A 19,515-nucleotide genomic window follows, 5' to 3' on the forward strand; every position below is an offset into this window, starting at 1 on the left:
AGGCAAACAACAGTGCTCATGCTTCCAAAATTTAGGCCGGCACCGGCGGCGGCACTTGTGGTGGCTTCACCAATTTGCTGAGAAAAACGATAGCTCTTGTCCAACCTATGACTACCTAACATTTTTTAAACTTACCCAAAACGATTTTAATATTATTTCCACAAAAGAGACAAAATTATTTTCAGTAAAAAAGGGGACAACACTGAAATCGAAACCGGTTCTTCGCGGGATCCAAAGTAACTAATTTTTAAATGATAAAATTACCCTTTTTTTTATTTTCTTCTGTGCAATTTTTCATTTTTTATTTTTAAAAATAAAAATTTTAAAAATAAGAAGATTTAGTTGCAAATTTGGCACAAAAGGTGAACGCCATGTCATGTTCGAATCATGATACATACACAGAGAAAGACAGCTTGAAACACTGAATAACGCGCAAAGTTGATCTCTGTCAGTAGTTCTTCACTGAAGCCATTGGCCATTGTCGTTGCCATTGCCCAACCAATTTACTACTCTCTCCCTCTCTTTAGGGTTTCGGGGGATCTAAAAAAGAAGAAGCTGTCTTCATAACTCGGTAATACGAATCCTCAGCTTCTTTCTAGAACCGCAATTCTTCTACATTCTGATTTCTTCTTTGCCGTTCCTAAACCCTAACATCCTTTTAGCTTCTGTTACTTGAGGGCATCAATTCTACTGTTTTGCCCTGGAAACGCTTGAAATCGAGCAATTAAGGTGCCGGGAAATCTTTCGTTTTTCCTTTTCTTTTTCGGTGAACTTTTTTTTTTTGGGAAAAAGTAGGTATCTGTTGTGGAAAATGGGTCGTCGGCGAAAATAGAAAGTGCAGGGAATGAGACTAAATATGTTACCTTTTTTGTGTGTGAAAATTGTAGGGGGTGAGTTGTGTTCCTGTTGATAAAGATTTCTTACAGTTGGGTTTTTGTGTTTATCCTTTTAGGGGTTTGGAATGAAGTGTCGGGAATGGTTAGAAGGTTGATTGTTTAGCATTGAGGCGAGGAGATGGATTCTGCAAGGAGTTGGCTTCAGAAGTTCCAGCCTCGAGATAGAACCAGGGCTGCTGCGAAGAAGAAGGAGGAGGATAGTATTGGAGGAAACGAGGATTTGAATGCGGCGGTGGATGAAGCAGTGCTTTCCAGTGTCACGAAACAGAAGGTGGCCGCAGCAAAGCAGTACATTGAAAATCATTACAAGGAGCAAATGAAGAACCTTCAGGAGAGGAAAGAGCGGTATGATTCAGTTAATCGCTGATTCTGATAATGTTTTATGTATCGGGAAACATCAAGTTTGACACTTGTTTATTTTCAAACCTCTTACGTACAGTTTTTGGGGTACATTTTTGTGGGATTCCTCTCCTTTCTAATAAGGACTTTCAGTAATTTTCTCGATATTAGATTTCTTATAACTGATGCGGTCGATTGATTCTAAAGTGTTATAATTTTTGTCAGATAGATAGTTGCTCTGTTGGTATTTGTTTTCATCATGCTAGACTCTAGTTCTGAAAATCTTTTAGCATATGTTTTTAGTATTGCCGTTGCATTTTTCCATCGCTACATACATACTGCTCTTACTGAACGATATGTTAAATTGGGTGCTTGGCTGCGATGCTTCTAGGCGGGAATATCCAAGAATACAGAGCGAACTTTCGAAAGGAGTCTGTGATTGAAAATTGAAGTTGGATTATGTCTCATTGAGTTCATCCTTGTGAAAACCTTTGCATTTCTAACTCAAATCTGGCACTCTAATTATTTCCGCCAGGATGTTTTAATGTTTTTGTGAAATTTGGTGGACTATCCATATAAAGAACTGGTTACTATTTCTGTTTTTTCATGAAGCATGTATGTGCACGTTCGTCTAATGGGTTGGAAGACATCCCTCTTCTATGTTCTTAACTGGAAAGTTTAATCACCCACTAGGGTTGGCCTAGCACTTATGGGTTGCCTAGTAGTATGCGTGAGATCGTAGGTTCTAACCTTAGTGTGACCATTGTACTGCTAAGAAAAATTGGAAAGATTTAACGAAGACTGAATTCATTGGCTCATATCACAATCTCTTAGTGTGGTAGCTATAAAGTTCTCATAATTAACTGGACGTGAGATAGTAGGTTCTAACCTTAGTGTAACCACTATAGTGCTAAGAAATATTGGAAAGATTTAACGAAGACTCAAGTCATTGGCTCATATCACAAACTCTTAGTGTGGTAGCTATAAAGATCTCATAATTAACTGGATCGGAAACGCACTAATGTGGGAGATGAATTCCTCTGTTTTTTGTAAGGTGCATGTTAATATTTCTGAAACTGTAATTTGCTTGAATATTAATGTGTACCGTGTTAGTTGCTTTGGCAAACATATGATCGACTTTTGTAACACCTCACCTACTTATAATAGTCGAACCATCTTGGAAAAGAAGTTGGCTGATGCAGATGTCTCCGAGGAGGATCAAAACAACCTGCTTAAATTTTTAGAGAAAAAGGAAACTGAATATATGCGCCTTCAGAGGCATAAGATGGGTGTTGATGATTTTGAGTTATTAACAATGATTGGAAAAGGAGCATTTGGAGAGGTATGCATATGATTATCTTGATATGATTGGCTTTACTTTCTTCCTCAGAAGTTCAATGAATGTACTGATTTCTATCTTAAAAGTTATAAAAAGACTGATTTCTATAAAATATTAACAATGATTGTCAACTTATAAAAAACTGATTTCTATCTTAAAAATGGATTAATCTGAAGACTTTATGTGATGGAGCACCTACCCTTTCGTGAAACACAAATTCGTTTTTGGCTTGTGTGTAAAAGGGTGACAGAATTTTCCAACTGATTTCCTCTCCCACTTTTTTTCTCTGAAAATTGAATTTTTCCAGGTCAGAGTCTGTAGGGAGAAGACTAGTGGTCATGTGTATGCAATGAAGAAGCTAAAAAAATCAGAGATGCTCCGCAGAGGCCAGGTTACAAGCATTGGTCAAGCTAGATTATGTTTTCCAGAATTTAGCGGTTTAAATGCCTATGATCAATAAGATCATTATACCTATTACCATTTGTTAATTTTTTCAGGTTGAGCATGTTAAAGCTGAAAGGAATCTCCTCGCAGAGGTTGACAGCAATTGCATAGTCAAACTTTATTGTTCATTCCAGGATGCTGAATATTTGTATCTTATTATGGAGTATCTACCGGGTGGGGATATGATGACTCTACTAATGAGAAAGGATACCTTGACCGAAGATGAAGCCAGATTTTATGTTGGAGAAACTGTTCTGGCCATTGAATCTATACATAAACACAATTATATACACAGGTATGAATATACTTGTTCATTTACTTCCAGAGAAGTTCAATTTCCTTTGTTATTCCACATTTAACTTTTTTATCAGGGTTATCTTTTAATTGATTCAGGTATAACTGAGTTAATTTCCAGAATATACTGTTACAAATATGAGGCTTACATATTTGCTACCAATTTTAAAAGGATCTAATTGTGAAAACTGTTAATGTATGAAGCCACATGTATTTGTTTGTGTTTATGAGGCTTACATAAGTCTGTCTCATCAATATTTTGTGCTACAGGGATATCAAGCCAGACAATTTGTTACTTGAAAGATACGGCCACTTGAAATTGTCAGATTTTGGACTATGTAAACCATTAGATTGCAATACACTTGAAGAAAAAGATTTTTCTGTGGGTCAGAATGTGAATGGAACTCCACAAAACGAAGATCGGACAACTCCAAAACGTTCACAACAAGAACAACTTCAACATTGGCAAATGAACAGGAGAACACTTGTAAGTTCACTGCTATAACGCTATTATTATTTTTTAAGTCCTTTTACTTGTTATGACAGTGCATGCAATTGTAAAACTTGATGTTGTGTTTTCCTTGTGATGTAGTGAAATGTTGCAGTTTTGATAATTTGTACATATCAAAACCCTATCTGCTCACCCAACCCAAAATGAAAAAATGAAAATAAATGGCTCCATTAAACTGTTTGTTAAAGATGGCATTGTCATACATCTTTTTTGTGTGCTTGTAATTTTTAAATGTATAAACCCTTGCAGGCTTATTCCACAGTTGGTACACCAGATTATATTGCTCCAGAAGTTCTTTTGAAGAAAGGTTATGGGATGGAATGTGATTGGTGAGTTTTATGTGTGTGAATGTTGGCATGTTAAGTATTAATTTTTTTATGCTATGATGTATCTCTATCATAACAATTGAGTTTGTCATTTTATTCATTTCTGGTGATCTTTTCAATAATTTTCAAGTTCCAACCTAGTTTGGCATGCGATCTGGGACACTTTTTTGTGGAATTTGTGAACATAAGTTTTAGGTTACATATTTTATATTGATGCAATGATGGTTTTTGCGAAATTCACAGGTGGTCACTTGGAGCGATTATGTATGAAATGTTGGTGGGATATCCACCTTTTTATTCTGATGATCCGATGTTGACTTGTAGGAAGGTAATCATTTCAATAGAAATTTTTCTTTTGATTATGCTTGTTTGACATTCACACTGGAAAGAGTAAGCTTTCTAGAGGTGCAGAGTGGGTCATAATTGATATTGATAATGCATTCTTTATTTCATGAAGTACAAGCAATGTGATATCATGCCTGGATTTCAGAAGCTAGTTCTTTTGATTTTCTTATCAATGGTAATCTGTTAAAATATAGTATAGAAAGAACAGTTAGTCAGTGTGTGTTTGGGAACCTGTTTTCATCATTGCAAGTAGTAATTCACACTTTCCAAAGCATGAAATGAAGAAGAAACATTTTGTATCATTGGCATTGGACATCTGTTTGGATGATTTGATCTGAACCAAATACAGTTGATTAGAGGGGTCGGAAGCATATGCATTTAGCTTAAAATTGGAGAGGTAGAAAGGAGTGGTATAAAAATGTGCTAGAACAAAGCTGGAGGTTTGTTGGAGGAGAGATCTTTCTTGATTTTATTCATTTTTTCAGTCAAGCATTAAAATCACTTTTTTTTCCTCTCAATTTCCATAAAAAGGTCTTCTAACATGATCCATGGTATAGTGCAACCTGCACTCTATAGTAGTAGCAAAATCCTGTTTACATAATTGTGTATAAATGTTTATAAATTTTATAGAGCATGCTAATCTTGGTTTCTCTTTTGTGTAGATTGTAAATTGGAAAGCTTATTTGAAATTTCCTGAAGAAGCTAGGCTGTCCCCAGAAGCTAAAGATCTTATTAGCAAACTTTTGTGTAATGTAAATCAGAGGCTGGGGTCAAATGGTGCAGATGAAATAAAGGTGCTGTATGCTCTATGACTTTCTAAATTCATCTGTTTGCTATATTATACTTTTTGGTATGGATTTTACCTTTTTGCCATATTCTTTAGGCTCATCCATTCTTCAAAGGTGTTGAATGGGATAAGCTGTATCATATGGAAGCTGCATTTATTCCTGAGGTCAATGATGAGTTAGACACTCAAAATTTTGAAAAGTTTGATGAGGTATTTGAGTCTCTTACATTTTCGCTTTGTGTAGCTTGTTAGAAGTGCCTTGTTCACTTATTCTCATTTTATCTTTTGCAATTGTAGTCTGACAGCCAAGCTCAATCATCGTCAAGATCTGGTCCATGGAGGAAGGTAATAGTTGGCGTTTCCTTCTCTGTGCGAAATTGTTACCAATTTACCCATAGAGCTTGTGTCTGCCTCCGGTAGGGTAGAAAGGACAGAAAAAAATTAGTTAGTCATCATTTTATACTTTGCATGGATGTGATTTATGAGTAGATTATTGGTTTATCTTTTAGTCGTCATGAGTTGTGTTAGTTGTTGAGATGGTACAAACCATAGGCAGGACCATGGTGGTTGGAAAAATCAATTAGTCATCATTTCTTTGTCTATACTTTTTGAACTATTTATCTTCTTCAAACTCTTGATATGAATAATGTTTGGGCTTGCACTTCCTACATCTAACTACTTTTACAATTTTTCTAACAAGAATTGATACTTGTGCGGAATATTTTGGAAACCTAAGTCATGGCCCGTGTTGAAATGTGTATTATTAAAGCTTTGAAAATCGTGAGCACTAGGTTAGCAATAACTTTCACGACATAGGGTTGCTTAGATCTTCTTGAGTCTGAATTATATTAGTTTATACTAAAGGCAATTCTTGTTAACCATTATAAAAACTTAACAGTGTTTAACTTGGTTATACTTATTATTAGCAGTGGCCAAGGGGTACCTCGCAAGTTGTAATTGTTGGTTATTTTGTTCCTTTTACCTGACAGCTATCACAATTGTTTAATATTTTCTCTTGCTGCATTATATTCTCTATCTTCAAATCTTGAATTTGTTAATTTCTGTTGTTTTCTCACTCCTATCGATTTCCTTTGTCCTTTTTTTTGTTGAGATGTTGCAGATGCTTTCATCCAAGGACTTAAATTTTGTTGGATACACATACAAGAACTTTGAAATTGTCAACGATTATCAAGTTCCTGGGATGGGTACATCTCTTTTTTTTTTTTTTTTTCACTTTTTACTGCTTCAAATTGTTTTATGTTAATGTTTTTTGGGGATTCTCTTTCAGCCATGTCATAGCTATTATGCTTGTTATGTTAGATATATTTATTATATGAGGGATATTCAGATATTCAAAATCATTTTTGAGATAATTATGGTTGAGGAGCTCTTTTTGTGTGTGTTTCCATCTTAGATACTGATAGAAATTAGTAATATATAAAAGAAAGTAGATGATATTGTAGGATAACAATTCCTTTACAGCAAAAACAGCACAGCTCAAGCTTAGAAAAAGAAACCAGGAAAAACGGAAAATAGTAATCCAGAAAAGAAGATAAAATTCAGAGTTGCAAGATGCAATCAAGCCTACGAATACCTCACCCAATTTCTGTCCCGCCCTTTTGCTACTCTCTCGTACCTCATGACTGAGTATTATTCCACTCCATTGTTCTCTTTCCATGTGGACATTTTGTTATCCATATCTCACCTTCTAGTTTTGCATTTCCATGCTTTTAGCCCATTTAGTCTCAGCCCATCTTCCTTCTTTTTTACACCTCCTCTTGTGAACAGGGGTTAAAGGCCCAACAGATGCATTAATTTAGAGCGTGATTGTTTAAGTCAGTAAGCGGTTATTACATGAACAAATAATAACATTCTTAAGCATTGTTGAGATATTATTGCAAGGATATATAAAACCTCAGTTTCACACAATGAGGTGACATGTTTTTTCAGGAAGGAAAAGTAAACTGGTGGGGTTATGTTGAAAGGCAAAAATCTTTGAATTTTTGTGTTTGTCTTTTGTGCTGATTTGTATTTGCATTTAATGTCCTGGAAGGTCGTTTGTTTTGTTCTTTTGCGTTGACTTTGATTTCCTCTTGCTCCCAGCTGAACTGAAGAAGAAACAGTCCAAACCAAAGAGGCCAACCATCAAGTCACTTTTCGGTAGGCTTTCTCTTGCTCTGGGACCATTCATTATATTCCTTAAAGCTGTTTTCTTTTAGCTTGTGTTTCACTGTGTACGGTATACCTGCATTTTTTTCATGTAACGTAACCATAAATCTTTTGAAGTGATAAAACTGGCTGACATGATTGATTGTGAATCAGAAACACCAGAGCAAGAGTTGTCTGAAACATCTGCTCAAGGAAGCTTTTTAAAGCTCTTGCCACCCCAGTTAGAGGTATCTCGCCGAGACAAGAATCTTCCTCCCAGGTCCTAACAAGCTTCTCGCGTGATCTATCCATTCTGACACAGTAGGAATCATAACTCAGATTTTAACCATTTCCACCTTTAAAATTTCACTCTTGATGCGTTTGGATTTGTTCTTCATTACACTAATGGCTTGGACCAGTCTCGTCAGTGGCCCGCAACTATTGATTTGTAAATCTCTTACTCCTTACCATGGCCCTTGTTACACATGCTACACTAAAACATACACCCATTGTCTATCAAAACTTCATACCATGTATATTCGCGTTCTCTTTTACATTAATGATACCAAAGCATTTATCCATGTATTATTGTAGTATATAAGAACAACATCTGTTCACATTTTTTTTTTTAAATATCATTAATTTGTAAGGGTTATGGTTCGTTTATTTATTATTGTATTGGACGGGATGCCTCTAAGCTGATGTCTACTTCATTACTTACACTTTAGAATTGGAGGATTACTTTTCCTATTAACACCGAATTCTTTTCTGCACACTGAATTCTTCTGTAATATTTAGGCAGTTAACATGATACTGTATTTTTAGGAGTATTACCTACATTCTTATTGACAGTCTTTATTACACATAATATGTGAAAAGTTTCCTTTTGTATCTTTTATTGTGCATTACTTTTACTCTTGATTCTAACATGCTTCCCGCATCATGTGGAAATTTAAAATCATCTTTTTTATTTCATGCATCATATTAACACTATTTTATTTTACTGAAAAACAAGAAACTGAAGTGTAATTTTTGAAGGGTGTCGGATTTGGTGATCACTACTTTTAGAAGTTGACATGATTAATACCATCATACTGTCACGTGGTGGTAATGTTGCTGGCTTGTCACTTATGCCAAAATTGAACGAAAATGGTTCAAACCAAACTGTTTTTGTACCCTTCAAACAATCTCAAATATTTTTCACCTTAAAGATATTATTAACCTTGATATTCCAGTTTTAATCATACCGAAGATGCATCTGTTACAACTTATCATAGTCTATATTTTGTTTACGTTCTTAACTTAGACTGTTTTGATAGAAAAACGTAAATGTACAGGTAGATACTTCCTAATCATAAAATATATTTTTTTGAATATTGAAACTATAACAGGCGAAATTTGTATTAAATTTGCAATTGATTAACTGATCAATAGTTTACAGCAAAATTTATGTTTTCCCTTTTCTAAATCATGCGTACTTAAAAGCAACAAATAGTGTCTCAACACAAGTTCGAGGAAAGGAGAAAAAGGTTAACGAAAACGTTTGTTTAACAATTTATTTTTGCTAACGATTTGACAATGCCACGTGGCGTGTGTTTGTTAGCTGGTTTTTTAGAAGGAAATATAAGGCTGAAATTGTAAGGTAAGGGTTATTTTGGAAAGCTAAAGATATGAAATTTGGTTTTCGTGCTTTGAGGTTTCATCTTTGGTTTGCTTTTGCGTTGTCCTCTCTTCTAAACACTGTTCTCGCTTAGTTGTCTGGCTTGCTCCTCTCGCTTGGTCTATCTATTGGTTACCTTTGTTCTCTTCATTGACAGTAAAAGCTTGTTGTGTTGTCATCTCTCCCAAACCCTCGTCTCACTTGCTTTTTGTATTGGTTACCTGTTTCTCACGTTTTGCCCTTTCTCTTCATTGACGTCCACCTCGCTTGTTTTGGTGAGTAAAAGCTCGCGAACCCTATCCTAGTTTTGGAGCATTTTTTGTTTTCGTGTTTTGTCAACCCTAACTGTCTTCTCCACCATTGCTTTTGGTTATGTGCAAAATGAAGACAGAGTGTGGGTTCCGAAAGACAACACAACCAATCAACAACGTCAACGCGGACAAGTCCACCATAATGAACAACCAAGTTCTTCTACAACACTAGATGATGTCATAAAACGCATTGAACAACTCCAAACCTACGTTGCTTTAAGATTTGACGCCCTAGAATCCCGAGTTTGGAACATTGAGGACCGACTGCAGCAGTCCAGCACCCCCTTTTATCATTTCACGTCCTAGTTATAACTTGTTATTTACATGTATTTCCTTTCAATAGGATCTTTTATGCATTAATGGAATATTGTACTATTTTTATTACTCAAATTGCGTATGAGAATTTCATATTTTCCTGTTAAATGTTGGTTGATTATTTGCCGTATTATATTTGAGAACATGTTAAACAATTGAAAATCACACACAAACAACCAATTCAAATTTAAACAAGTGTATTTGGGTGAAAAAAACACTGCAATTGAGTTGTGGTCCCCTAGGTTACAACAGGTGACTCCTTCAGTTCAACAGGATGTCCAAAAACCAAAAAATGACTCACGTAATCGTTTACCAGGCCTGGTAAACGATTACAAGGGTACTTCTGGGTGCCCTGCATATAAGACTTGAACTATGTGCCTCATACCATCAACTGTGGTCCCTTACCCCATCATGGACTTCCCAAAAGTTGACCTTGAAGGCACAGGTCACACATAAACAACCAATTCCAATTAAAACAAGTGCATTTGGGTAAAAAAAACACTACAATTGAACTGTGGTCCCCTAGGTTACAACAGGTGGCTCCTTTAGTTCGACAGGATGTCCAAAAACCCAAAATGACTCGCGTAATCGTTTACCAAGCCTAGTAAACGATTACAAGGGTATTTTTAGGTGCCCTGCATATAAGACTTGAACTATGTGCCTCATACCATCAGCTGTGGTCCCCTACCCCATCATGGGCTTCCCAAAAGTTGACCTTGAAGGCACAAGTCACACATAAACAACCAATTCAAATTAAAACAAGTGCACTTGAGTGAAAAAACACTGCAATTGAACTGTTGTCCCCTAGGTTACATCAGGTGGCTCCTTCAATTCAACAGGGTGTCCAAAAACCCAAAATGACTCGCATAATCATTTATCAGGCCTGGTAAACGATTACAATGCAGATTTTAGCAACATCATGTTCACCAATTCACGTAACTTCATCAAGTCACAAACATTCTTTCATTATTCTATCACAAACAATATCACTTGATAAAAATGGAGATTCATAATGTAAACCACTTCAATAACATAGCCTTTAAAATTGCAAAATTATAAATTACAAAACTTCATGGGACCAATCATGCATCTTCTATATATTGAACAAATAGGTATAATTATAGCGTCCTGTTATATAATTGTCCAATTAAAAACTTAATACATTAATCATTCCTTTTTCATTCTAAGAACTAAATTCCCAGTGTACGGTGTCCTAAGCGCTTGACTCTTATAACGCCTTCTTGATCCAATCCTAACATACGTCTTCAAAGGTATTGATTGCTTGTTGGACATTCCACCGGTTTGTTCTTGGACATTCCTCATTCTTGGTTGTTGGAGATTCCACCCTGTTCATTGTTGGACATTCCACCTAGGGAAACAAAAACACTATTACTAAATGGTTCTGCATGTCCCGCACTTTGTTCACCATCATCATTAGTTGTCCTTTTACTTGTTCTTCTAGCCTTCTCTTCCTCCACCTCTACCTCTCGGACATTGACCCTCCTTTTAAGTTCTTCAATTACAGATTCCTGCTCTTCTAGAGTACGCATTAAACTTTCACGGCGTTTTCTTTTTAGCATTTTTTTTGTTGATCGTTGGTCATCCCTCCTTTTTGCTACTGGTTGTTTTTCCTTCACATCATTGTTATCATTCATTAAACCACCAAAATCATCAACAACATGAACCTGAAATTTAACAATATATAACATGTTATATTACTACAGTGAATATATCATAACATTCAAAAGTAAAAAAACACAACACATACCACACCCATCTCCAAAACACGTTTGACGAAGTTGTCTCCCATATTTCTATTCATCCAATGCAAGATCCTTGGAGATTTCTCTATTGCACCTTCGGCAGGAATGAAATGCTCACAAAACCGTACCTAAAAAACATGTAATTGTTATAAATTACTCATAATCAAATAACAAATATTGAAGAATTTATTTTTCAAATAAATAAATAACAAATACCTGCAACATGTAAACACAACCATCAACATAAACGTTGGTTGTAGTTGTACCTTTCTTCATAGCATTCGAAGCTTTACTCAAACTTTGTAACAAATAACGATACACTAAACTATCCCAACAATAATTACTTAGACCACTTAAGTTGTCAACAATTTCAAACATTATAGGAAACAATCGTCAATTATGATTTGGAAATAAAATCTCACATATCCCTACCAATATGTACAAGCTACAGACATGATCACAAGGTATGTTTCTTTTATATTTTTTCAACAAGAATTTGTAAATGAAATTCAAATCTTTACTTCCCACAAGGTATGTACTAAGTATTTCACACATTTGCTTATACCCATTATATCCTTTAAGTTTATACTATCACCGTCTGAACTCAACCCTAATCCTAAACAAAAGTCCTTTTCAATCATATTTACAACTTTGTCTCCAATTACAAAAGCATTGCTCGAATCCACCCATTTCAACAATAACTCCCTCAATATTTTGTTATTAAACATAACTTTACCACTTAACTCTAAAACCAAGCAAATGGAGTCTTCACAATGACTGACCGTTGCTCCTCTGTCAAATGGTCGTTCAAAGTACAAACATACTTGGTAGAAAATGAGTGACGAACGATCAACTGCTCAACCAAAACAACAGAAATCTAAACACCAAAGCCAAAAACACGAAACCCAAACTAAGAAGAAGATAGTGGAAAAACGCATTTACCTTGGTCAAACGAAGATGCTCACTAGAACTTACCATTTTGAACACCCACAACAATAATGAACTACGAGCACCCACAACGAAAACGAACTGCGAACACCCACAACGACAATGAAAACGCAAACGAACGGAGCTTTTTTGTGAAAATGAAGAGAGAGGGGTATAGTTGGAAATCCAATTTATTGAATCCCTTTTCACTTTCAAGGACAACTTTTTTTAAAAAAACAAAAATTAAAAAGGACCAATTGAATGTTGACAACTGGCGTTGTCAAATGTGTGTTAGAAAAGGGTTGTTAAAATAACGGACCCAAAAGGTTAAATATTGTCATATTCATATTAAAGAGAATTATTTTTTGATATACCTAAATTTTTTACATTCATTTGACACTATCCTTACTTACTTTTTACTCTCTTTTCTTTTTTAAAAAACTATAAAATTTTACACTTTTAAAACCATTTTATCCTTGTATTATGTGTTAAATGAATGTAAAAGTATTATTACTCCGTATTAAAAGAGCTCCAACGTGAAGCTGTCGCTGGCAAATATACGTGATTGTTATGATTGATTGTTGCAGGACCATTCCAGTGAAAACTTATTCGAATATTATGTGACACATGCCTTATTATATCTTTAAAACATTTATTGATTTTTACATTTCTATAAAACATGATTTTATTATTTTATTATTTTCATCTACTTATATACCATGGTTTTATATTTTTATCTAAGATAAAAATGTCTCATTTTTATTTTTTACTTATATAAGATATTGACAAAGGATGTAAAACAAATTTCTCATAATTACTATTTAGATACTTTTATTTTACAATAGTTTACTAATATTGATAAGGAAAAATTGTTATAACTAAAAGAATTAACATATACATAAAAGATTATAAAAATTCAAAACTAATTAAAAAATGAAAAGTTAAACATTTTGACTGCCTCCTTTAGCTCCAACATTTGATTTCTTCTCACATTTTTTTACAGTGTGACACTCACTTCTTTTTTAATGCATTGGAATAGTTCCTAGCTTTATTTCTTTACTTTTATTTTTTTCTAAATATAAAATAATTGCATTCTACTGCATACTCATTCCCTATGAAGCAGCCTTGATGAGGAAAATGTCAAACTTACATAACAATTATATCACAAAACACCATGAAACAGCCCACAGATAATAATACCATTATTTTTCATGTGCCGTGTCGTTTAAAGCATGTTATTTAACTTCATAAACTTCATCTTCTTTACTAATCAAAATTAGACATCAATAATCTTTCTATATTAAACTGTCATTGTAGCATGGTAAAATAATTGGGACGGTCCTTCCATACCCATACACCCTTAATAAACTAACATAACCTTCACTTTCATCTAAAAGGTGGTTTAATAATTACTCAATTAATATATCTTATTCTCAGTTAATAATGAAAGAGAAGGGCATATAAAGAAGAATGCTACTAAATAAATATCAACATGGGAGGGATGCAAACTTTTGTTGAAGATTGAAAAGTGTTCAAGTAAAAAGCAGAAGTGATATGATAAATGTGTATGTGTATGAAAAGCAATTTCAATTTCGTTCCTAATAATGGCTTTGCGAAGTCAGAGAGGATTAAGATAAACAAGTGAAAAGCAATTTTCACTACAGTTTATGATGACATTAATCATATTATTATTTATATAGGGTAGTTGCTCCTTCTCCATCACCATGTCACCACAAACAAAAACGTCACTCTATCAGCTTTGAAAAATAGCTCATGTAATAAAAAGCTTAGAAACATTTAAGTTCATTACTATAATAGTAAAATCACTGCCAAATCGACGTGTAATGATTAGGCTTCTAGCCACTTATCTTTTTCTTAGTGGCTTTATTATGCCGGCCAGCCCCTGGAATTGGCAATGTCATTGACAATACAATACAAAACAATACAAACTCCTATTTTTTCTTTTTTTTTTCTTGTCAAAATTTGCCTTTAAAAGTGGCACAAACCTATTCTTCAAAGCCCCTCTTACACCTTCTCCTCCCTTTTTCCACTTCTTTTGTGTTTTGCTACTTGTTTCTTTTCCCTATCTCAATAATTTATTACATTTCTTTGCATTATTTGATCCTTCTATGATGAAAGTGGGATTCGAGCTGGTTCATTCAAATTATAATCCAAACATCATTCGTTCACACATGCATGAAACATGGGATCACTACTCAAATATTACTTCCTTGCCATTTTCTGCTCCAACCCCATCAAACCTATATCCAAAGCCAGCAACAGAAAACCACTGCCTAAACTTAGGACAGAATGAAGTCTCTGATTGGATGGAGGAACACATTGATGACATCACCAAACACCTTGTTCAAGACTTACCAGAAACCACTTCTGACACAACAAGGCTTTCCCATCACAACTTTGTTCCCTCACTTTTACCCAACAACTTGAGTGAAAGAAAAGCTTCAGGCTTTAGACCCCAATTTGAGGCCATCACCAATCTTCACTCAGGTTTAGATCATAGCTACAATGTCTGTGATCAAGGGTTGAGCCTCATAAGCCTTCTAATGGAGTGTGCAGTGGCAATTTCAGTTGACAACCTGGGTGAGGCTCATAGGATGTTACTAGAGCTAACACAAATGGCCTCACCCTACAAAGCATCATGTGGTGAACGCGTTGTTGCTTATTTTACCAAGGCCATGACTTGCAGGGTCATGAATTCTTGGCTTGGGATGTGTTCCCCTTTGGTTGATCACAGAAACATTAACTCAGCATTCCAAGTCTTCAACAACGTTTCCCCTTTCATAAAATTTGCTCACTTCACTTCGAACCAGGCAATCTTTGAGGCAGTAAACCATTGTGACAGTATTCACATAATTGACTTGGACATCATGCAAGGGCTGCAATGGCCAGCTTTTTTCCATATATTAGCCACCAGAATGGAGGGTCCACCACAGGTAACCATGACATGCTTGGGAACCTCAACGGAACTCCTCATTGAAACTGGGAAACAACTCTCCAACTTTGCAAGAAGGCTTGGTATGTCATTCAAGTTCCACCCCATTGCAAGCAAGTTTGGGGAAGTGATTGATGTGTCCATGCTCCATGTAAAGCCTGGGGAGGCAGTGGCAGTGCATTGGTTGCAGCATTCACTGTACGATGCAACTGGACCTGATTGGAAAACACTGAGGCTCCTTGAAGAGTTGGAGCCAAGAATAATCACCTTGGTGGAGCAAGATGTGAACCATGGAGGCTCATTCTTGGATCGTTTTGTGGGCTCCTTGCACTACTACTCAACCCTATTTGATTCTCTTGGAGCATACTTGCACTTTGATGATGAAAACAGGCACCGAGTGGAGCATGGCCTTCTCTCTAGGGAAATCAACAATGTGTTGGCCATAGGAGGCCCTAAGAGGAGTGGTGAAGACAAGTTTAGGCAGTGGAGAAGAGAGCTTGCTAATCATTATTTTCAGCAGATTCCCATGAGTGCCAATTCAATGGCTCAAGCTCAGTTGATATTGAACATGTTTTCACCAGCTTATGGGTATAGCCTTGCACAAGTTGATGGCACATTAAGGCTTGGATGGAAGGATACAAGTTTGTACACAGCTTCTGCATGGACCTATTGTACTTCTAACTAGCTTCCTACCTTCAGAAAAATTCAGCTATATATTCAGAACATTCATATTTCCTCCCTTCAAATTTAGCTTCTTTGCTTTTTCTTCCATTTCTTTTTCTGCTTCCTATTTTCTTGGCTCTCATTCCCTTGGTAATTTAACCACATGACAAAACATTACAAGTTAAATGCTACTGTGCCCACATTAATTTGTTTTCCAATTATGTGGTCCCAAATGTTGCTTAAATTTAGACATGCATATGCGTATGCATAATAAAATACCACTGCCAACAACTTTCTCAACTTTAATTGGGTTTTGTTTCACAGAGCTTTGTGTGTGTGTGAACAAGCAATTAGTTATCTTCGTTTCAGGCAGGTGTGTACTTCTTTAATACCTAATCAAATTTTATCCATTATAGGTGAAGCATGTTTTGTGGAGAAACATAGTATTTTAACAATTTTTTTTAACAACTTTTTAACGTTACTATGATGTTAGTTCATATATTTGAAATGAACCAACCACAAACGGTTACATAAGCGGTTGTAAAAAAATTGTTAAAAAAAAGTTATTAAAAATATATTTTTCTTTTTGTAGAAGAGTAATAGTATCATGACATACTTTTATATTCATTTTACATAGAATACAAGGATAATATAGTCATAAACTTTTATATTTTTTAAGAAAGAAGACAATAAAAAATAAATAGGAAGGGTTAAATACGTTTTTAGTCCCTCAACTATCATGTGTTTTTGGTTTTAGTCCCTCTTCCAAAGTTTGCTTCATTTTCATCCCTCACCTTAATGAATCTGTAATATTTAGTCCTCAAGAACCAATGACGTTAACTTTTAAATGAGCTGGCTAACAGAGTATGACACGTTTTACGCTATTGTACAGTTAGTAATTGAAAATCTGAAATTTAAGTTTCCTATTTTTGAATGGAAATTCAGATTAGGGTTATATAGGGGTTTCTTTGGTTGAAGCCAAATTGATATTTATGATTAGAGGTCTTTTATCTACGTCTAGGGTTTGCGAACGAGGAAATCATCATTAAACTTTCAAAGAAATCATTTTTGCACTGAAATGAAATCTAACAGTGGAGGAATTGGTTGCACGCGAAGGAGTATTGGTTTAGAAATGTCGCAAACATGTGCATCCTCTTCTCAGTTAGCATCCAAATTTTGTGGCTGTGGGGAAAGATTGTTGTTGTTGAAGGCAACTACTTTGAAGAACAAAGGAAGACTATTTTTGAGATGTAGAAATTGGGCAGTAAGTGAATAAATGCTTTAGTTATGGTGATAAATTTTTTATTAATGGTTTGTAATTGTTATTGCAGAGTAATTCACATTGTAACTACTTTCAATGGGTTGATAAAGGAGAATCTGAAATTGAAGCAAGCTTACAAAGAAAAAGTGAAGAAGTTGAAGTTTGTTTAGAAAAGGAAAAGGTTGTACCGGATCTAAGGAAGAAGAACGAGAAGTTGAAGAGGAAATTAGAGGAACAGAGAAAAGTTGGAAAAATAATATTTTTGTTGTTTGTTTTGTCATGGGCATTAACAATTATGTTTTGTATTATGTTTTCTTTGAAGATAAATTGTAATTAGTATTGTAATTGTGTGTTCTAACAGTACTAATTGTGTGTTGTAACAATACTGTTAGGTGTTTAATTCAATAAAATATTGGTACTTATGTTTAACTCTAAATTATGCTTCATCCTTTTGACTTTTGAATGGTAGCATTTTGATTCTGTGTGACAGTATAAGCAGGTATAAAACGATGTTTTAAAACTGCTATCAAGGTTGAATTGGTGACATATTGCTGTAAGTGCATAATGGTAGCAGTTTAAGACGTAAGTTAAGAGCAGTTACATAATAGAACACATGCATATTTGCATCCTAGTAGATTGGACAGAGAACTGTAGGAATCTATGACTTTAGAGTAACAAGTTCGGTTGTATTTAATGTATTATATGATTTAACATTACTTTAACAATTCAGTGAAATCAATACAATAGTGAATCCAAGGGTAAAAAACTGTCTCCAGTCTTAACCTTTGTTATAATAAAAACTGTCTCTACCCACTGCAACTAACAACTGACCACCATATGTTTTCTTTAGATGACAACCATCTACCCTAATGAAGGGCCTGCAACTACCTAAGAAGCCCTCTTTACAGCCCTCTAAACACATGTAAAATGACCCAAACCTTGGTGGCAAAGTGGGTTAGGGTCGATTGACTTGAATCTTGAAGGTTCCAGCCTTAACTCTTAACAATTCAGCCGCATAATCATATAAACGACCATATTGCCGTTCTCCATCTCCTACTAAAGAATCCATTGCAATTTGCTTTGCTTTTCCAGCTTTCCAGGGAGTTATTCCAACATTGTATGACTTCTTAATTTCATCAATGATTTGGTTCACGGTCATGTTATCCACATTTATAAATCTGTCTACCAATACTTGTGAATCCAATGTACACTTGCACTTTTGTTTCCAAAAACCATTCCTCATTTGTGACCCCCAACCAAAGTTTTCACCCTAAAAGTATGGCTGCCTCCTACCTTGCTGGCCATAATTAAAAAACCACATTTCTTTTTACACACTGCCCTAACTCTTTTCAGATCATTCTTCACAAACTTTACTTCTTTCCCATTCAAAACGCTATGCTCTATTAGCGCATTTTTAAATTCTTTCAGTGAACAAAACTCCATCCCCAATTTAAATTTAAAATCCTTGTTCATATCATCTGCTTTATACTTTGGAAACTTCCCCCTATTCAAGGTCACATTCTCATCACTATCTACATCTGAAGACAATTCATTACTATTGTATTCTTCATTTATTTCATGGTCTCCAACTTGTTCATTAATGATAAATGAACCTTCACCAACATTGCTCCTTCTCCTGACCATTTTATTCTTTTTTATTTTACTCCATTTATGCAATATAGGATTGATATTTCTACGATCATGTGGCACTCTCTCATTCTCCATCCCAAATCCATCATCATCATTTGTCATTCTTTCTTCTTCACTATCATCCATTTTATCTTCGGCTGATCCTTCTTCTTCCTCATCCATATTTGCCTCTTCCTCAACCATGTTAACCTCATCATCACCCACATCTGCCTCTTCGTCAACCATGTTAACCTCATCCTCACCCACATCCACCTCTTCCTTAACCATGTTAACCTCATCTTTACCCACATCCGCCTCTTCCTCTATGTCCTTTATGTGTCCTACCTCTGTCTCTTCACCAAGAGTAATAAACATAATTTCTTCTGCCTCACTATGAACATGTTTGACATATATTTCAATCTCTTCATCATTTGCCTCTGCGTAGTTAAACAAGTTTAGTGCTTCCCTGTCATCACTCATTCTTCTGAGATTGTTCATTAGCCTTTGTTTGGAGCCCTTCCACCATAGCTTGAACTCTCCGTCATACTTGAAATCTTTAACAATGCTCACTGCTTCAAAGTATGACCAACGATCGGGATCAACT

At 35.2% G+C, this 19,515-nt stretch overlaps 2 protein-coding genes across 3 annotated transcripts; both read left to right on the forward strand.

Moving 5' to 3' along the window:
• The first annotated feature begins 369 nt into the window (after positions 1–369).
• LOC106772514 (serine/threonine-protein kinase 38-like) lies at positions 370–8,202 on the forward strand. 2 transcript variants are annotated; one of them, XM_014658954.2, is made up of 15 exons: positions 370–571; positions 663–729; positions 953–1,241; positions 2,403–2,577; positions 2,882–2,965; positions 3,072–3,313; positions 3,583–3,799; positions 4,073–4,152; positions 4,393–4,477; positions 5,157–5,288; positions 5,378–5,491; positions 5,579–5,626; positions 6,402–6,486; positions 7,385–7,441; positions 7,604–8,202. In XM_014658954.2, exons 3-15 carry the CDS (start codon positions 1,015–1,017, stop codon positions 7,714–7,716), a joined length of 1,659 nt encoding a protein of 552 aa, XP_014514440.1. In that variant the 5' UTR covers positions 370–571; positions 663–729; positions 953–1,014; the 3' UTR covers positions 7,717–8,202. The 2 variants fall into 2 exon arrangements, with proteins under 2 accessions (XP_014514440.1, XP_014514439.1); XM_014658953.2 differs by lacking the exon at positions 663–729.
• A 6,025-nt stretch (positions 8,203–14,227) lies between these two features.
• On the forward strand, positions 14,228–16,211 carry LOC106770344 (protein SCARECROW). Its single transcript, XM_022785059.1, has one exon. The coding sequence runs from the start codon at positions 14,535–14,537 to the stop codon at positions 16,041–16,043; it is 1,509 nt and encodes a 502-aa protein (XP_022640780.1). The 5' UTR covers positions 14,228–14,534; the 3' UTR covers positions 16,044–16,211.
• The last annotated feature ends 3,304 nt before the right edge of the window (positions 16,212–19,515 follow it).

Source organism: Vigna radiata, chromosome 8 (assembly GCF_000741045.1).
Source record: "Vigna radiata var. radiata cultivar VC1973A chromosome 8, Vradiata_ver6, whole genome shotgun sequence".
Classification (NCBI taxonomy): domain Eukaryota; kingdom Viridiplantae; phylum Streptophyta; class Magnoliopsida; order Fabales; family Fabaceae; genus Vigna; species Vigna radiata.

Bases quoted from the DNA above. Each gene is read 5' to 3' on its own strand.
- LOC106770344 (XM_022785059.1), top strand. From the start codon at position 14,535: ATGATGAAAGTGGGATTCGAGCTGGTTCATTCAAATTATAATCCAAAC.
- LOC106772514 (XM_014658954.2), top strand. From the start codon at position 1,015: ATGGATTCTGCAAGGAGTTGGCTTCAGAAGTTCCAGCCTCGAGATAGA. The intron at 2,966-3,071 runs GTTACAAGCATT...TAATTTTTTCAG, and splicing joins AGATGCTCCGCAGAGGCCAG to GTTGAGCATGTTAAAGCTGA. The intron at 5,289-5,377 runs GTGCTGTATGCT...CATATTCTTTAG, and splicing joins ATGGTGCAGATGAAATAAAG to GCTCATCCATTCTTCAAAGG.